Source organism: Urocitellus parryii, chromosome 9, assembly GCF_045843805.1.
Source record: "Urocitellus parryii isolate mUroPar1 chromosome 9, mUroPar1.hap1, whole genome shotgun sequence".
NCBI classification, from domain to species: Eukaryota; Metazoa; Chordata; class Mammalia; order Rodentia; family Sciuridae; genus Urocitellus; species Urocitellus parryii.
The window spans coordinates 81,800,399-81,819,680 of NC_135539.1; the positions used below are offsets into that span (position 1 = coordinate 81,800,399).

Genomic DNA, 19,282 nt, shown 5'->3' on the forward strand with positions numbered 1-19,282 from the left:
GCTTCAAATTTGCAATCCTCCTTTTTCAACCTCCTCAGTCACCGGAATTATAGGCATGCACCACTGTGCCCCTCAAGATGTATTAATTTTCATCACCGTGCCCAACAAGATATATTAATTTTAAAATCAAATAATACAATAAAGCTACTCTTTTTCCAAAACACAGAGAAAACAATGGCATCCACATTCAGAGTGGCATGGCAATCACCATCAGATGTGTCAGAGTGCTCTGCTCATCTCCAAAGTACAACAACTTTAAAAAGTGCATCAAAATGTCATTATACACAGGCTCTCTTCTAAATGAGGAACGAGCCTGCCATGCCTCAAACTGCTCTTTGATCTCTGCCTAGTTGGCCTTGAACACAAAGTTATGACCCTTCCTCCTCCTGGCATCTTTCTTCCTTTACTTCAGAAATACTGATGCAAATGCATCAGGCCCTGTGGCTGGCACAGCAAATTTGAACCTGAATATAAATCCCTTTCCATCTGATACTCTTATTATACCTTTGCACAGGGCATGAAACTTAGAAGATATGTTATTTCTCAGCATGAGTGCTGGCACAGTCTTCTATGGAATAAGAATGTAGAGTTGTTAAATAACTAAGTTACATGTTAAATATAATAAAAACATTTTGAAGGAAACTTTTAAAAAATGCTAGCTTGCTGAAATAATTTCATTAATGTTGAATAACTAACTAAATCCCTAAACTTTCATTGAGTCAGAATGTGAAATGCAGGCAATATTGGTAATTAATCAAAAATTATTATTGCAAAAAAAGTACTTTTTATTATGGATGGTCCCCAACTTAAAATGGTTCAGCTTACAGTTTTTTAACTGTACAATGGTGCAGAAGTAATACACGTTCAGTAGAAACCAACCTTCAAATTTTGAATTTTGATCACTTCCTGGGCTACAGAGAGGGAATACCATGCTCTCTAGGGACAAGGATACCGAGCAATGGGAGAGAGCAGCGGATCCCAGTCAATCATGGGACCACCATAATTCACAACCCTCTGCAATGTGCTGTGTTGCCAGCATGTGTGTGCGCATGTGGCGGCGAGGGTTACGCCTATTCAATAAACTACACGAGGCATCCATAGGCCCCTTCCTCAACATTCCTCATCTTGGGTCCAGAGCAAAGGTGCCAGTCATCTATGGACTAAGATATCTGAAACTGTGAGCCCGAAATAAGTGTTCCCCGTTAAAGTTGATCTTGTCAAGTATTTTGGTCACAAGTAGTGTAAAAGCTAATTAAACATTGCAGAAATGGTCACCTCTGCCATATTACAAAAGCAGCCATCCATCCTGTTTGTTGCATACTTTGAATTGTGAGAAATGAGTATCCACAGAGAGTTCACCAGAGTCATTTCTAGACATCTTTAGAAAATCATGCCTGCCTTCCATCATCCCACAGATTAATTTTGTGGACGTCAGGAAAGATGTATGAAAGAGGACCTCAGAACACTTTCAAACTATGAGTATCTGTGTCCACAGCATCTGAGGTCTCCCAGGTGGCAGCTCATAAATCTACTTTTTTTCATTCTCCACCTAAAACACATATTAAATCTATCCATGTCAAATTCCAAATTATTATAGATCATAGTTCCCACATCCCCCTCCTCTTTCCAGGCTAAACACACACACTGAAGAAAAAAAGAAAAGCAAAATAAGGTTCTGACTTATTTCACACACAAACCTAGAAGCAAATCTACCATCGACCTGTTTGGAGGAATGGGGCTGGGGGAGCTTCATGAATTACATAACCCTGTTGATATCTGAACCACACCTTTTGTAGCTGAGTAAAGGGCAATAAATTGCAAATAGATTATAGAATTTCCAATTATTGTGCAGATCTGAGACTCTCCCAGCCAGACTGAGGTAGAAACATGCATCCTTGATATGGCTATGTGTCAAGCAATGACAATGAATTTAACAGAAGTGGCAGCAAGTAGATGGTCCTCAAGTCTTCTGCACATCAAGATTCAACAGTTTTATTTGTTAATTTTTCTGGTTATAAAATCAATAATCACTATAACAAAAAACAGAAATCAAGAGAAATTTTAAAAAACACAGTTTAAAAAATCGTCTCTCACAATTCTACCTACCTAAAATACCTGTTTCATTAAAACTATTGTGTGGGGAGGGTGGGGGTGGGAGAGACAAAGTCTATTTACACTGATAGAAAAATGTCCTGTTTTTTAACTTAACTGGAATTAATGTACAGCTTTTCTTTTACCATCATTTTTCTAGCATTTGTCAGATATGTTAACTGTTTTTTTAACGAAAGTAATGCATTTCAACAGATAAATTACAGAATACACAGGAAATGAAAGTAGAAAATCAAATTCCTTCTTCCAAGAAGAAAACTACCTACCATCCCCTCCTGTGTGCACTTTCAGAAATGTTCAGTGTATAAACAGGAGGTGCCTTTCTCTGTGTGTGACTGTATGCATATGTATTTGGTATGAGGATTAAACCCAATGGCACTTAAAAACTAAGCCATATCCCTAGCCTTTTTAAATTTTTATTTTGAGACAGTATCTGGCTCAGAGCCTAAGTTGCTGAGGCTGGCTTTGAACTTGCAATCCTCCTGCATGAGCCTCCCGAGCTGCTGGGATTACAGGCATGAACCACTGTGTTTGGCTCTCTGCATATTTTCACTTTCTTGCTATCAGAATCTTAATCCATACATAGCAAACCTTTGCATTTTATTCTCCACTTAACATCAAGCCATAGGTTGTCACACTAAAAGGAACAGCTACTTATTGTTTCATACAATTTTCCAAATGACAGCTTCATCTCAATTTTCAATAACACAGTACTGCCCTATGTAAGTGAACTGGAGCTTACATAACCCTGGTATTAGAAAGTTTGCTTTTGATTTTATCTTATGTGCAAACAATTTTACAGTGGATGTCCTCTTCACATTTGTACAAATATGTCTGTAGGACACATTTCTTAAAGTAAAATTCCCCAAAATAAAAAGGAGATACCTAAAATTTTATATATTTTGTCAGAGCAAAGTTTGTCTGGCTTTTTGAATTACATCAATTTACACTTCAAGAAAGAACACATTACTAGACACTTTTCCCCATGATGGGTATTTCAAAATTTTTATCTGTGCCAACCTACTAAGTAAAATGTTCTTACTTATTATTCCAGTTTGCATTTCTTTATTTGCCATATTGAAAGTCTTTTATTATTTATTATTCTTGGGCTGAAGGTCTCTATCTGTTACCTATTTTTCTATCAGGTAATATTACCTTTTCTTACAGATTTATAAAAACAATGTATTTTAAAAACAGACTTTGTCTTTTGTATAGCTTGCATATTTTTGCAAATTCTCATCTATTTTGATTCTATGATGATATAATCTTAAAAGTTGTAGATGCCATATAGTCAATTTCATCAGTCTTTGGCTACTTACTTATTCCCACGGTTATTCAGATAGACAGGCAGTCCAGTCAGCAACTGACAGGCAACAGTTAGTCGTGAGTAATGGGACCATGAGATTAAGGGAGTAATTCTATAAAATGGATTACTGTGCTGACCCCCACATGCTTTCTTTTACCAAGTAATTTACCTGTAACCCTACCTGGCTTAAGTCAAAAGGATGTTATATTCCTCAGTAAGAGACCTATTATCTGCAGGAGAAATGCAAGCCCAAAATGCATAGGGGAAGACCACAAGTTATCTGGGGGAAATTTTTTTTCACAGACCAGATCCTAGAACTCAGGGAGATGAGGCAAATTTCACTTAATTATAAAATCTGTAAGAACCAGTCAGCAAGGGCCAAGGTGACCTAGACTTGCCCTGAACCCTTGCTATGTGCAGTGGGGACGTGGAAATCTGATGCCATCCTGCTGTGGGTCAAAAGTCTAGAGGTGGGCCTGGGAAAGATTCTGGAAACTTCCATGAGACCTATAATAGAGCTGCAGGGCAGGGAGGGACACACCTCCCTTCTAAGAAGACCTACTCTCTCCCTTGAGAGAGTGCCCTCTTCCATCCCTTCTGATAAACTCACTACTCTACTCTGGGTGGCACGTCTGCAGTCCTTCTGGTGTGATGGCAACAACTGGTGAGAAAGGGGCTGCCTCAGCTCTGCTATGGGTACTGCAACACAACCACACAGCACTGTGGCTGGCTTTGTTATCTTTGCTACCAGTCCCTCTCAGGCCACTATGAGCTCCAGAAGAACAGGCACCCTACCCTAGCTACCACTGTCCCTCAATGCCTGGGTCAGGGCCCCTCCCATGGCGAACAATCAATTCATCTTTGAGAAATGGATGAAGGTTCTATTATAATCTGAAAGTCTGGGTCCCCCACCCCAAGATTCATATGCTGAAATCCTACCCCCCAGGTGATGGCCTTAGGAGGTGGGGGCTGTGAGAGGAGATTTAGGTCTTAAGAACAGAGACTGCAGAAACGCAACTAAATGCCCTTGAAAAAAGAGACCCTAGAGACACCCTCTCCCCTTCCACCACAGAATATGCTGGAGCCTTGAGCTTGGATTTCCCAGCTTCTAGGATAATGAGAAACAAACATCTGTGATTATAAGGCACTGATTTTATGGTCTTTTTATAGAAACCCAAATAGAACAAGACATTCTATCAACACCAAGAGATTCATCAGATGCCAAGTCCATGTGCCGCCCCCCGCTTGTTAGCCTCTGTTATAAAAAGACGTCCCACCAGGACACCACACAAGGAATTAAGATGCTTGAGAAAGCAGGTAGAAGGGAAAAGGAAATTTTCTGGAGAATTTAAATAAACAAACACCCAGAATTACCTAAAAGAAACAGGTGTGGAGTGGGCAATGAACAGAAACTCCCGAGTGTAGCAAAGTGCAAATGTAAAGGTCAAATGTATTTGCATACTAGGGCATTTTCATTTGGGGTAAGTATACCTAGAATTGATTTCTTGTCCCGTATAAAAAAATAGTTTAAAAGTAAAAAATATCCATGTGCCTGAAATCACTGTGTTCTCAGTGACATGTGACATACATGGTTATTATACCATTAACTTCCTTTAAGGAAAATTTCTGGGAATTCTAACTATGTCAATATGAAGTAACAGCACCATCAAATCTTTCTTAATTAAATGAGATGTAAACAATTAAGGGAATAGACATATATTTAATAAATATTCAAATTTCTTTGATACAGAGTAACACCAGACATGCTGGAGGTGTGATTCTGAATTGGAAGAAAGGACTGGGAGGACCCCTGGCAAAGAAACCAGACAGTGGGCAAGGGAGGAAGGACAAGATGAGGCTGGGAACAAGGCAGAGTGCTCTAGAGGCCAGGCTTAGAGGCAGGCAGGCAGCGTCAGCAGCTGTGGACTTTCGGTAGGAAGAGCATGAGCCTCCCTGCAGTCTGAAATGAAGACTGACGGGGAGGAGGCAGAGACAGCATCCAGAAATCTTACAGGATCTAGATCAAAATCACTCAAGTCTCAAATACAGTCTGACCTCCATATCCAATGGGAACAAAACCACAGGAACAAAAACCCAGGCCCACCTCTAAAAATGGCTTTGCTTTTTTACATTATCTATAAATGCCTTCCTGCAGAATTTAAATCATGGCTGAGTTACTTATAATGCCTAACACAATCAGAATACCATATAAATAGTTGTTCTGCTGTATCATTTAGGGTACAGTATAGATGCCAAGCTTCTGAATAGTTTTAGTCCATGTCCAATTGAATCCACAGAGGCAGATCCCATAGTTGTGGTGAGCTGACTGTATTTAGAGTATCAGATCATGTGTGTGAGATGGAAATGGTATCTTCAGAGAACATGTGGGATTATAGAGTATAAAAGTGTCAGAATGGAGACAACTATATAGAACGCTGTACTTCCTACAGGAGGCTGACCACCTCAGAAGGCAGAGTGGAGACATGGTGGAGGGATGAGTGCCAGTTACATGAGCCCATAAGGCCCCTCTGTTGCTTAAGGCAGTTAGGGTTTGGAGACTCAGCTACTCAGGACTGAACACATCCCAAGACACACCATCCCGCCTGCAACTTCTCCTTCTCTTTGACTTAGCCATTTTAAAATCACCTCTCTAGCCAGGGTCCCATGAAAGCAAATCACAAAACTAGTCACAGTGAGGAGCTGTGCTCATGTCCCAGCCCCAGCACTTGGAGTACATTAATGCTACTTCTACAGACTCTACGATGATCACACTTAGTCCCAGGGAACGCTGTGGAGGTTTGAAGGTGAAGTGTGGGGTTTGCCAGAATGGACTTTTCTATGACCACATGAAAATCATCATAATTCCTTCTGCTCAAGTTCATGGTTCATGGACACATGACCTGCTGAGGGGCCAACAGAGACTGCAGGGACTAGTTGAGAGGAAAAGAAAAGATGTGTATTACCTCAGTTTACCCACAACCTTTTCTCTGCACATGACCCACTCTACCCTTAGACACAAGTGACACACCGCTTCATAAAGCACCTCCTTTGAGGAATTCATCTGGTATCACAAGAGGTTAAGTTACACTGTGCAGATAAAAAAACAAAAACAAAAATACCCACTCCAGCCTGTCCCTCATTCAGAAATTCAGTGCTATAACTTCTGCACTTAAGAGAAAAACACACTTTTAGTATTTTGACACCACAAAATCCTTATCCTAATGATTCTGTGGGTAAAATAATGAATCCAGATGGCTGTAAACCTTCAGTGTCCTTGATTTTGCTCGCACAAATCCAACCAAATGTCGAATAAGCACAAGAGTTTTATTTGCTAAATTGTATTGCGACTCTATGATGTTTAATGAAGTTCAGTTACATTACAAAGAATTTTCAAATATTTTGAGTGCTCTACATTCTTCATACTAAAAATGCCTTATTCTGTTCCATGATCCAGCACACCTTCCTATTCCACCAGAACCCATTGATTTCATCAATGCTCATTTGCTGAATATCCACTCCATGCCAGATGCTAAGTTAGATGACAGAGTTGCAAAATCTAGAAAGGGCTGTTCTTGCCTTTGAAACCAGGACCGTACAACTAATTGAGAAATGTGGTAGGTATAGATGAATACCGTTATGATTTGGATGTGAGATGTCCCACAAAAGCTCACTTGTGAGACAATGCAAGAAGATTCAAAGGAGAAATGATGGGGTTGTAAGAGTCTTAACCCAACCAGTGATTTAATCCTCTGATAGGGATTAACTGAGTGGTAACTAAAGTGGTACGGTGTGGCTGAAGGAGGTGGGAACTGGGATGTGGCTTTGGGTATATATTTGTATCTGGCTAGTGGAGTCTTTCTCTGCTTTCTGGTCACAATGTGAGCTGCTTCCCTCTACCACACTCTCCTGCCATGATATTCAGCCTTGAGGAATGGAACCCGCCTTCAATGGACTAAGACCTCAGAAACTGTGAGCCCTCAAATAAACCTATTCTCCTCTGTAATTATGCTGGTTGGGTCATTCAATTATAGCAGCAAAAAAGCTGACTAAAACAAATGCCCTCTACCAAGACAGCCACTTACTCACTTGCAAACAGGATAAAATCTAAGGCCCCTCTCAGTTCTGTGTAAGAGATAAACAGAAGCAACTGCAATAGTTCAGGCCTATAATAACAAAGGCCTGTGTGTCCAATGGTCCAACAAGAACATGGCAGAAACCACCCCCAGCAGTACTTGACGTAGGTTGAACACACTTAGAAACTGAGAAAAGCAGATCAGCAAGGGAAGGAGATTAGAGCAGATCCCTGACATAAAGGGGCTGCAAGAAGAGGGAGGCTTGTGACACTAACTCTAAAACAAAAGTGAATTTTTTAATCCATATCCACATGGAGACCCCTCACCTCCACAAACCAGAGGATGGACAGCCTCTGCCTTTGCCCAAGCCAATCTGTTACTCCAGCTATTCTGCCCACTCAGATTTAGATAGTTAACATTATCAGTTACTGGTAAATACTTAGTCCTGATCAGCAACATGTTATAAAACTGCTTTAACTATTTGTGACCTTGTTAAACAGACTAACTCAGTTGCCCTAAGAACTCCAAGGTCCTTACCCAGCAACTCATATAGAGAGTTCAGGATGGATTTCCAGGATTCCCCAGCTTCTCGCCCAGCGACGTCGGCAAAGTGTGCGGCACTGCTATAGACGTGCAGTCGGTCGATGCACTCCAGAACAAGGCTGATCATTCCCTGGAGGATAAAGAATCCCCATCAGAAACCATCTGTGTATAGACAGAAAACGCTAAACCAACTTAAGAAAGAAGTCTGGCTCAAAGTGTATTTGTTAATCATGAAGAAAATTGAGATATCTTATTTAAAGGACAGGAAGAAACACATTTGCACAGGAAATGAAATGTTCTTCAAATGATTCAAGTGATTTTAAATCCCAAGTGCCATTTTCAAATAGGAATGGAAGAATAGCATAAAAATACTTCTCAATTGCATTTGCACAGCTTAATGCTAGACTAAATGACTCCTTCATAAATGGTAGGGTATTGCTAAGTAAGCATCAGAGCAGATCCTTGTTCTTAGGCATTACTATAACTACTGAATTAAAGTTAAAGAAAGCTCATGCAAAGATTTTTAAGAAATCATGAAGAGGTTAATCATTATGTAGGAGACTGGAGATGGTGGGCAGCTGCTTTTCCACTCCCTCGGTGGCTTGGGGTTCAAGCATCAGGGCTGCTGCTTCCCAGTGATATGGGTGAAAGGAGGAATTCCCTGAAATTGTAGCAGCACAGAGAGTGTTTGAGAGACTCAGAAATTTGGGTTCACTGACCAAAGAACAAGAGAGAGTATGTAGGAGCCAGGCTGGCTGTGGCAGCAGCAGCAGCAGTGCTGATCCACCAGAGAGGGGAGGGAAAGAAACACAATTGACAGAGAAACCTGTATATGAGAGAGGCAGCCTGAACCTAAATGATCCAGAGGCTGCACCCTGAACTTATGTTTGACAAGTGCTCTTGCCAAGGAGAGCTGAGGTGGAGCCATCCAGAGGCCATCTCATCCAGCTGCTGCTGCAGAATCAGGAGGTCACAGCCAATACTGCCTCAAAATCCCAGCAGGCTCCTGCCATGGGGCCCAGGGTGTACCTAGCAGAACATTATTAAAATACGCACAGAGAAGACTGTACCCAGGGGGATTCAAGTCAGAAATGCAGAGAGGAGCCCAACTTGGCTTCTCCTTCTAGTCTTGTGGCTCATGTGACCAGCAGAGGTAGGTCAGGAATCTGAAGCAGGTGTAGACACACTCTGGGAATAAGTTGGGAAGGCTGTGTTGGTGGGCAGCAGAGGGGATGGAGGATTGGCTCCCCTGTTCCAACTTCTGGATCCCCCCCCCCAAGAATCCCTGGGAGGATCCTGAGATCCAGACTCCAGCAGGGGTCAGCAACTGCGAGGCCCTAGGGTGTGCTGGCCCAGTCTCCCCCAGCAGACACCACCCAGCAAGGCCCTGAGGCCTGATAAGACCTAAGCCCACTCATGGAACTCCCTTCAGAGAACTCTGCAGCAGGCCCACCCGGGAGTACAGGGAGATGGTCTGTGCAGACAGAACTCCAAAGGACAGACCTCCCTCTCCATCTTACCTATACTGGTGAGAAGGGAGGCTGAGAGCATCTCCACCAGCCTCAGTCCTAGACCACTCCAGCTGGCAGCTCCACAAGCAATGCAAGAGAAGGAAGGGGCAATTCTAAGGAGTACAGAGCCCATGGAGCAATGGAAAGAACCCCCCTCAGGCATAGGCATTGATAATCCATATTTCCTGGACAGTTCTGACTACCTAGTAGAGACAATTCATTCATTTTTTATTAAGCATCTTCTTTCCTTCCTTTTTTTTTCTTGGTGTTCCTGCTGTGCTGATCAGTTCTTAGCATACACACACACACACACACACACACACACACACACACACACACTTCTTTTTTATCATCTTTAGCATTTTTAATGCAGTTACTTTTCCTTGCCTTATTATTTGAGAGTTATAACATTTTGTTTTGCTTCTTATTCTTTCTCTTCTTCCTTCTCCCACTAACAGCTAAATCCCCTTGTTCTCTTTATTACCATTTTTGGTTTTGCTATTTTTTTTCCTCCATCTTTTTTTTTTCTTTTTTGGGTACTGAGGATTGAACTCAGGGGCACCCAACTACTGAGCCACATCCCCCGCCAGATTTTGAATTTTATTTAGAGACAGAGTCTCCCTGAGTTGCTTAGTACCTCACCATTGCTGTCTCAGCCTCCAAAGCCTCTGGGATTATACTGCACCCAACTTCTCCTCTATCTTGATAATCTTCACTTGCTACATTCTTCTGCATTCTCTTGGTTCACATTTTGGAAAATTCTAGGTTTTTTTTTTTTTTTTTTACATTCCTATTACATTTTCTTTTTCTCTTAATGAACTGTGTTTTCACCATCTTTTAGAACTATTTGGTCCATATAACTGCTGCCTCCACCATTCATGCTGTTGTAGTTATTAACTATATGGATGGTTTCGTTGACACCTGCTGCTTACTATAATGCCAGTTCTTGTTCACAACTATGTATTGTTTTTGCTGTTGGCAAGTGTTGACCCCATCATTCCTGTGTTTGGGTGACTAGTGTTGTAGATGTCATAGTAAACACAGGGTATTTATTTTAATGCTGTATAATAGTTTTGCTTCAATTTTTATTTTTTGGTTTTTACCTTTTCTGTAAAGTGCTGGGAATCTATAAGGAAACTACAAGTTCACAGGGAATAAACTCTGCTACTGAACTAAACTCAACCAAGAGACAGCGCACATTGATCTACACCCAAATTAACTATACTCAAACTTCAACAACACTTTATTACAAATAATAGAAAAGTCAAAACCCTCAAATGAATGATTAAGTTCCAAGTAGGATGAGTTGGTGGGACTCCTCAGTTTCCACTCATGGACATTCATTTTTACAGCAAAAACAAAGAAAAGACACTTTGACAAGATAAGGTCATCCCCTAAAAAGACCCACACGTAATAGGGGAAGAGAAATCAATTCTAAAACATACATAAAATTCAACCCAGGAATTCAAAAAATATGAATAAACAAAGTAACACATTATCTTCTCAGTTTATAATTCACCAGCAAATGACTACCAATGATATTGAAGTGGATGAAATATCATAAAGAATTCAAAGGAATGGTTATAAAAAATGATCAGTGAACTTCAAAAGAACACAAATAAGAACCAAAAAATTAGCAAGTTAATAAAGTGATAAATTCAATAAGGAGCTACACATATTGTAAAACAAACACAAACAAACAAAAATCTTGGAAATGAAAGAAACAATAAATCAAATAAAATGTTCATTTGCCTCCCTGTTAGAGTAGACCATGCTGAAAACAGAATCTCAGAGCTCAAAGACAAAGTGCCAGCCTTAAACATTTAGACAGTATAACAGGAAGGAAAATAAGTAAACATGATAGGGAATATACAAGAACTCTGGAACAACGTTAAGAGACCAAATTTGAGAATCATCAGAATTAAAGCGGGTTATGAGATATAGTGAATGGCATGGATAACCTCTTTAGTTAAATAATAACAGAAAAATTTCAAACCTTGACAATGAGATGGACATCCAAATACAGAACCCCAAACAGTCAAGATTAAACAACAAAAAATTCTCCATAATGTATTATAATTAAAATGCCTAAAATAAAGAGAAAGAATAGAATTTTAGAAGCCTCAAGCAAAAAAGTCAGGTGACATTTAGAGGCAAGTCAATTAGAATTATTTCCAATTTCTCATAAACTCTAAAATTCTGGAATGCTTAGAATGATGTGTCCCATGACCTGAAAGAAAATAACTGTTAAACAAGATTGCTATATCCAGAAAACTATCCCTCAGAATCAAAAAAGAAATAAAGACCTTCTAAGATAAGCAAAAACAAAGTATTCATGACTACTAAGTCAGCACTGCAGAAAATACTTACAGAAATATTCCACATAGCAGGAATAAAAAACTAACTCTAGAGCTCACAAATGAATAAATCTCATTGGAAGAGTAGTTAAGGAAATGAGAAACAGGACAAAATTAAGCATAAGAAATAAATCAAAATGGCAAAAATTAATAAACATCTCTCTGTAATAATATTGGATATAAATGGTCTCAACTCTCCAGTAAAAGATATAGGCTGGTAGGATGGATTATAAAACAAGACATAACTATATGCTATTTGCAAGACACACCCCTTACAGGCAAAGACAGCCACAGGCTGAAAGTGAAAGGATGGAATAACATGTGAAGAGAGTCTGAACACCAGCAGAACTAGCCATTTTCATATCCAGTAAAACAGAATTCAAGTGAAACTTAATTAGAAAGTATCAGGAAAGTCATTTCATACTGGTAAAGGAACCAAACAGAAATCTTAGAAATGAAAGACACATTGGAGAAAAGATGGCCTTTAAAACAAATGCTTCTGGGAAAGCCGGTCATCCACACATAGAAAAATGAGACTAGATGCTTCTCTCTCACTCTGCATAAAAGTCAACTCAAAATGGATCAAAGACCTCAGAATTGAACCAGAAATTGCGGAACTCCTGGAAGAAAATGTAGTATCAACACTCCAACATATAAGAAGAGGCAAAGATTTTCTCAACAGGGCCTCTAAAGCTCAGGAAATACATTAATAAATTAGATGGCATCAAATTAAAGATTCTGCAAAGCAAATGCAAATTAAGAATAGGAAAAGAAAGCCTACTGAAAGATCTTTGCCACCTGTTCTTTAGACAGGGGATTAATACTTAGAACATATTAAGAATTCAAAAAACTTATAAAAACAAATTAATAAACATAAGACAATTAATAAATATAAAAAGAACTAAGTTTTCTCAAAAAAAGAAAAAGGGTCAACAAATATATGAAAAAATGTTCAGCATCATTAACAATTTGGGACACGCAAATCAAAACTACACTGATATTTAATCTCACTCTAGTTAGAATAGCAGTCGCAAAAATACAAATAATAAAATGCTGGAGAGGTTGTGGAGAAAAATAACATGCTTCCCTGTGCATGTTGATACTGTTGGCCTGATTGTAAATTAGTATAACGCCATGGAAATCAGTATAGAGGTTTGTCAAAAGACTAGGAACAGAATCACCTATGACCCAGCTATACCACCTCTTGGTATTTACCCTAAAAATTCAGAGTTGGCACACTATAGCAAACCCATGTTTATAGCAGCACAAATCATAATAGCCAAAACAGGGAACCAGCCTATGTGTTCATTAATGGATGAATGGATTAAGAAAATGTGATACACACACACACTACACACACACACAATGTAGTTTTATTTATCCATAAAGAAAAATTAAAGTAAGTCATTAGCAGGAAAATGGATGAAACTTGAGAAAATTATGTTAAGTGAAATCAGTCAAAGTCATAAAGCCAAGATTAGTATGTTTTCTCTCACATGTGAGTGAAAGAGGAAAAAGGAAAAGAAAGATGGGGGTGATCTTATTAATATCAAAGGGAGATTGGTAGAGTAGAAGATACAAACCAGGGCAGGGAAGAGGGGAGGGAAAGGGGAATACTGTGGAGTAATACTGGCCAAATTGTATTATTTTATCATGTGAATATGTAACAAATCCCACCATTAAGTAAAACTATAATGCACCAATAAAAAAAGATAAAACAGACCATAAAAATTTCATTATACAATTCCATAAGAAGCAACCTAAATTTAAAAATATGCTTTTATTATTATTCCTAGATCAAGGTTTTCAAAATGAGGTGAAGCACATGAAAGGAAAAGCTATAAAGAAATGACTAATTAAATTAACTTGATTTCATGCAGAGAGTTTAAGAGGTGCCACAGATCTAAAAACATTTCTAGGTCCTATGCAGACTGTCTTATATGAGAAACTGAAGAAGGAAAACAAAAATCACCTAATTAAAGCTGAGGTCAATAATATTTAAATCAACATTTAAAATTTAGGTTCAATTCTTTCAGAAAGTGAATAAACAGTGCAATAACTTGGCATATAAAGTTAAATGCTCCAATATATCACTCCACAGAGGTGGGGGTGATCTTAGTTTGTGTTGACATTTTTTTTTTCTTTCATACTAAAGTGGTCTCTGTTACATTATTTCTTTCTTACATGTAGTAGGAAAAAAATCTCAAAACCTCATGTCACTTTCAAATGTCAGAAAACTGCTTTCTAACTCAAAAACAGCTTTAGGGATTATGGGCACTCAGCAAAGTCCTCTAATCTTTTTTCTAGGATACTTTTGCAAACATTTTTTTTTGTCATAGAAAAAAGGACTGTTCCTCTTCCAGGAACATGGAGAACAACCGCCAGCATCGCTGACCTCCAGGTATTCCTGTCAACCCTGAAAGCCTCCCTGGAAGCTCTGGAATGTGAGGTACAGCTTGACACAACATCGGGATATTCGCCCTATCACTCACTTGGTCCTGTTATTCTGTTTATAAAGTATGGTTCACCAACTCTTCAGCAGTGGAAGTTCGGTGAAATAAAATCAGACATAGAAATTTAATTTATGCCTGTCGAAACAAAAAAGTTTGGGGTGCCTATTCCTACAGGGAGCCCAGAACTCCGCCTCCTCCTGGGGGCAGTCTCAGTGCAGGTTCCCTCTGCACACAGAGCTCTTGTGGTTCTGACGCATCACTTGCAAGAAGCCCCAGGCCCCTGCAGAGGCCCTTGATGCTTTCCAATGCCTTTATTTTGATTAAGGTTCTATATTTATGTAACCGACATGAAGCAAACCACAGTGATCACAACTGGCTAGTTGAGGGCTTAGATAATGGTACATGTCCCTTCCCAGGGGAGTGGCAAGTTTCATCCTGTAAAATTAACACTTACTGACAGAGAAATAAAAGTATGACCATGTACCTCTCAGATGTGCTTCTCTGTGCATTAGCATACCTGCTGCCCTCCACCTCAAAGTGGAAAGATACAGAATTCAAGGAGAATTTTCCCCACCAAGAAGTTGTCTTCCCAAGAAAACAAAGAAGAAGAAATGGGCAGGCTCACCTCTTCCTGGAAGAGGTTCTGCCGATTCTTCAGGGCACGCAGCCTGTTCTGCTTGTCCTCATGCTCCAAGTGCTCATCAGGAGGATGGAAGTAGCCAATGAGGTCCTGCAGACTCAGGCTCACAGACTCGATGGGTAGGTCGACCACAGGAGCCTTCGCTTTCTTGCTGAGAGCATCCAGGCCCCTGAAATCACAGCAAATATCTGTCACTGACCCGGGATTTTAAGTTACTGTCTTTTGACAGATAAATTCACAGAGTTACTCACTCCCTCCATCACTGTGAAAGGCATATGGAAGGAAAGGTCTCCTGCCCTCCAGCAGCAGGATAAACACATCCATTAGCAACCCCACCTAAAGCCTCTCACCTAAAGGCACAGGACCAAAGCCGACAGAACTAGTAGTCAAAATATTTAGAAACCAACAGACTTCATTTTAAAGTACCATGTACTTTAAGGCTTGAAGCCACATCTTCCAGATTCATAATCCTAACATTTGCTTGTTGTTTGTTTATTTTTGAAGAGGAATTCTTTCAAGTACTGTGGTCACTGACACCAGTTTCTATACTGTTTAATTCCTAGCAGTCAAAAAAAAAATATATTCTATTGATGTCAATTCAAAAAATCTGCATATTACCAGTTGGTAAATAACATATTAAAGTGCTTTTGTATTATCTAAAAGAAATGCTTTTAAATGCTTTCAAATCTGAAGATTAGATTAAGAAAGAAGACTAAGGTGTATTTTCTCACCTTTGAAGCAAAACACTAGTGGATAGGAATGTGATTGTTGAGTTTACTGAGATTCTCAGTTTTAAAGCTCACAGCTTTGAATGTGTCTGGAAAGCATGTTAAAACATGATGCTTTTAAATCAAAATTATTCCAAGGTAAAATGTTTGTTTAAAACACACACACACACAAAAAAAAAAAACCCAGATACCATGAAAAAAAAAATCAGAGACTAGCACTTCTCTAGTAGATTCAGTGATACTCATCAGTATCACTGAATAGTCATAACAAAATGCAATGTGCAAAAATACTCCAAGTCTTGCTCTCTGCATCAACAAAATTGTCTGGCAATATTTTCCTGCAAAGAAATATTTGTGATTAAATTTTTCTAATGACATCAAAACATATATTAGAAATAAAAGGCTTATTAATAAGAATTATCTTTGAACTTTATAATGCTCAAAACATTTAAAAAGTATCATTTAAATGAAAATAAGTTATCATTTTGGAATACTGAACTTCTCCTTTATTAGTCAGTAAAAATAATAAAACTGCAACTATTCTAAAGTTGTTGAGTGAAATCCCATATTAATTTTGTCAACAGAATTTATCTACTCCCAGTTTCATCATTTTCATAATTTTTCTATTTATTACAAGAAGTACCATATAGAATAATCCAATTAATAAAATACAAACAAGGGATACAATATTAACATGACACTTACCCCATCTCTTAAGTCTCTAAGCCTTACTCTATCTGATGAAGTTTAAAGTTTAAATGAGGCAAAGAAATGAAATAAACACTAGGGATACTCTGAGGCTGCATGCTATGCACATTCTTCAGTCATACAAATGCCTTCCCCGCCATACACACACGTGGGATGATTTATAAAAGAAGAAGATAATGATTAAGAAAATAGTAATATAATACCGGGCAGGAAAGATCTTACATTGGAAAGTCAAAAATGGTTGATTAATTTAGCTATGATGAGAAAAGACTTTAAAATTCTTTCCCAAAGTAATACATTGTAGGAAGTATTTGCAAGTTATATAAGAAATAGCCTCATAGAAACATTAATAACAGAATCAACAAAAGGAGAAATATAATCAATAACATAAAATATATCCATTCCCAAAATTTACAAGAGCAAATTTTAAAAAACAAGATACATGTACAAATTTGTAAGAATGTATACCTTGCTAACAGCTTCATTATATTGCTTTATCTGTATATATAAAATCTGCATATTTTAAGAAAATTTTCCTCTCATCAAATATGCAAATTTAAAGAGAGATGATATCCGTCCTGTACAGGTCACGTGGTGAACTGATATACTGTTAGCAGAAAACACTTTGAAAACACTTTGGCCACGTTTGATTGAGTGTGTGGACATGAAACTGTTTCAATCATTAGGTGAAAAAATCAGTTATTACAAGGACCACTATTTTTTAATGTAGTTCGAAACTCATCCAACATCTAGGCTTCATTATTTCCTCTGTCAAAGGGAATTAAGTCAGTCTAGTACAAACACAAGTTGCAGAGTAATCCCTACCTGTAGCTCTCAATTACAAATTACTTGCACAACTTCTAAAAACATGTCCTTTATCCTTCATTGAAAAAAGAAACATAGGATTGTCTAGAGCATTTTATATTGTGTTCTGCTGACATTTACATTTTGGACTTGCGTATTGTAAACCCAGAAAGAAGATGAAAACAAACATCAAATCACCACGACAACAAAAGCAAAAGTACCTTATGAATCTATTGAAAAGGAAGACAGTGCTCCGGATGACTCGGGCTGTTCGTGATTCTTCGTGCTGAGATCTGGACAAGTTTAAACCATCGTCCATGTGGCCTTCGTGGTGCATAATAGCCTGTAAGAAAGCAGAAGTGATGCCCTTATTCCAGATGTCCCCCTCCCAAGCCAGCATGAAGATGATGTGCTCCAAAATTGCTGAGCAGTAACAGCAAACAGAATTAAGAAATAGGTGGAGGCAACCCAATGCTGTCATGTTCAGATTAAATAATACACACAGCTCTCTGTACACACTAGCCTTCAATATATTCATTCAGTTATTATTTTACAGAATGAGTCAATAAATATTGAGCTGAATGAAACAGCAGGGCATTTTCATATATCTAAAATTCAACAAATGATCTCTGGCCTCAGCAAACTGTGAACAAGAGGCAAAGGGGAGATTACACACTGCATCCCATTCCTGCAGCATCACTGGCTACACAGCAGCTCCCAAGAGGCTGACCAAGCCCTGAGCAATGCTTCCCAAGCCTCGAAGTTCAAAACCCTGTATTTTTATTAGCTTTTCTGTTAGGCTCTCTGTTTTGAACTTTCTATGAAAAGATAACATTAGGAGAGGTAAGTGCAAAAATTCTAAGAGAAAAGCTCAGTTAATTTTACAGAGTGAACACATATGTGTAATCAACGTCCAATCAGCAAGAAAAACACCAGAGCAATTTAAAGGCCCACCCCATGCTCCAAGCTCCCTCCTGCCCCATCTTTGCAGTGCCTGCCACCTTCCAGAATCCACAGCTCGGCTCAGTTGTGCCTGTGTGTGAGCAGAACCACACAGCATGTGTTCCTGAGAGTGTGCCCCATTTCAGGAGACACTTCCAGCCAAGTAGCACATGAACTGAAATTAGTGATTGCAACTAAAATTATGTACTAAAAAGCAAGTAAAGAGGAATTCCCAACACCAAACTCAATGAGATAAAGATGACTTGCCAAATGTCTTCTTTGATATAATGAGAGCAACTATGAACAGAGTAGGGAGGAAGAGCAGGAAGAAAAGATTAACTTTAAACAGAGACATGAGATGGGAGGGAAAGGGAGAGAAAAGGGAAATTGCATGGAAATGAAGGGAGACCCTCATTGTTATACAAAATTACATATAAGAGGTTGTGAGGGGAATGGGAAAATACCAAGGAGAGAAATGAATTACAGTAGATGGGGTAGAGAGAGAAGATGTGAGGGAAGGGGAGGGGGGATAGTAGAGGATAGGAAAGGTAGCAGAATACAACAATTACTAATAGGGCATTATGTAAAATTGTGGATGTGTAACCGACGTGATTCTGCAATCTGCATTTGGGGTAAAATTGGGAGTTCATAACCCACTTCAATCTAATGTATGAAATATGATATGTCAAGAGCTTTGTAATGTTGTGAACAACCAATAAAAAATAAATATAAAAAAATTAAAAAAAAATTAAAATAAATAAAATAAATAAAATTAAAAAAAAAAAAAAGATGACTTGCAGTCAAAGGCAAGATTATGGCCAGGCTCAATGGTGCACACCTGTAATCCCAGCTACCAAGGAGCCTGAAAACAGCTAGTTGGAGACCTGCTTCAGCAACTTAGTGAGAGACTGTCTCAAAATGAAAAGGAAAAAGAACTAGGGATGAGCTCAGGGGTAGGGTATTTGCCTAGTATGCACCAGGTGTTGGATTTGATCCCTGGCACACAACACGGACACACACAAAACACACAATACACAGACAAGTTTATACCCTTCCATGCCTTCATTAAAAAGGAATTACTAAAATAATAGAGCTCATTACTCATTCT

General features: G+C 38.8%; 1 protein-coding gene across 1 annotated transcript in view; it reads right to left on the minus strand.

Annotated features, from left to right (window-relative positions):
- Nucleotides 1–19,282, minus strand: part of Ryr2 (ryanodine receptor 2) — a 588,770-nt gene that overhangs the window by 278,330 nt on the left and 291,158 nt on the right. Inside the window, exons 14-16 of the mRNA XM_077802933.1 lie at nucleotides 17,454–17,575; nucleotides 14,978–15,161; nucleotides 8,026–8,161 (exon numbers count right to left, since the gene is read on the minus strand). Of these exons, the coding sequence (XP_077659059.1) occupies nucleotides 8,026–8,161; nucleotides 14,978–15,161; nucleotides 17,454–17,575 (442 nt within the window). The remainder of the gene's footprint in view (nucleotides 1–8,025; nucleotides 8,162–14,977; nucleotides 15,162–17,453; nucleotides 17,576–19,282) is intronic.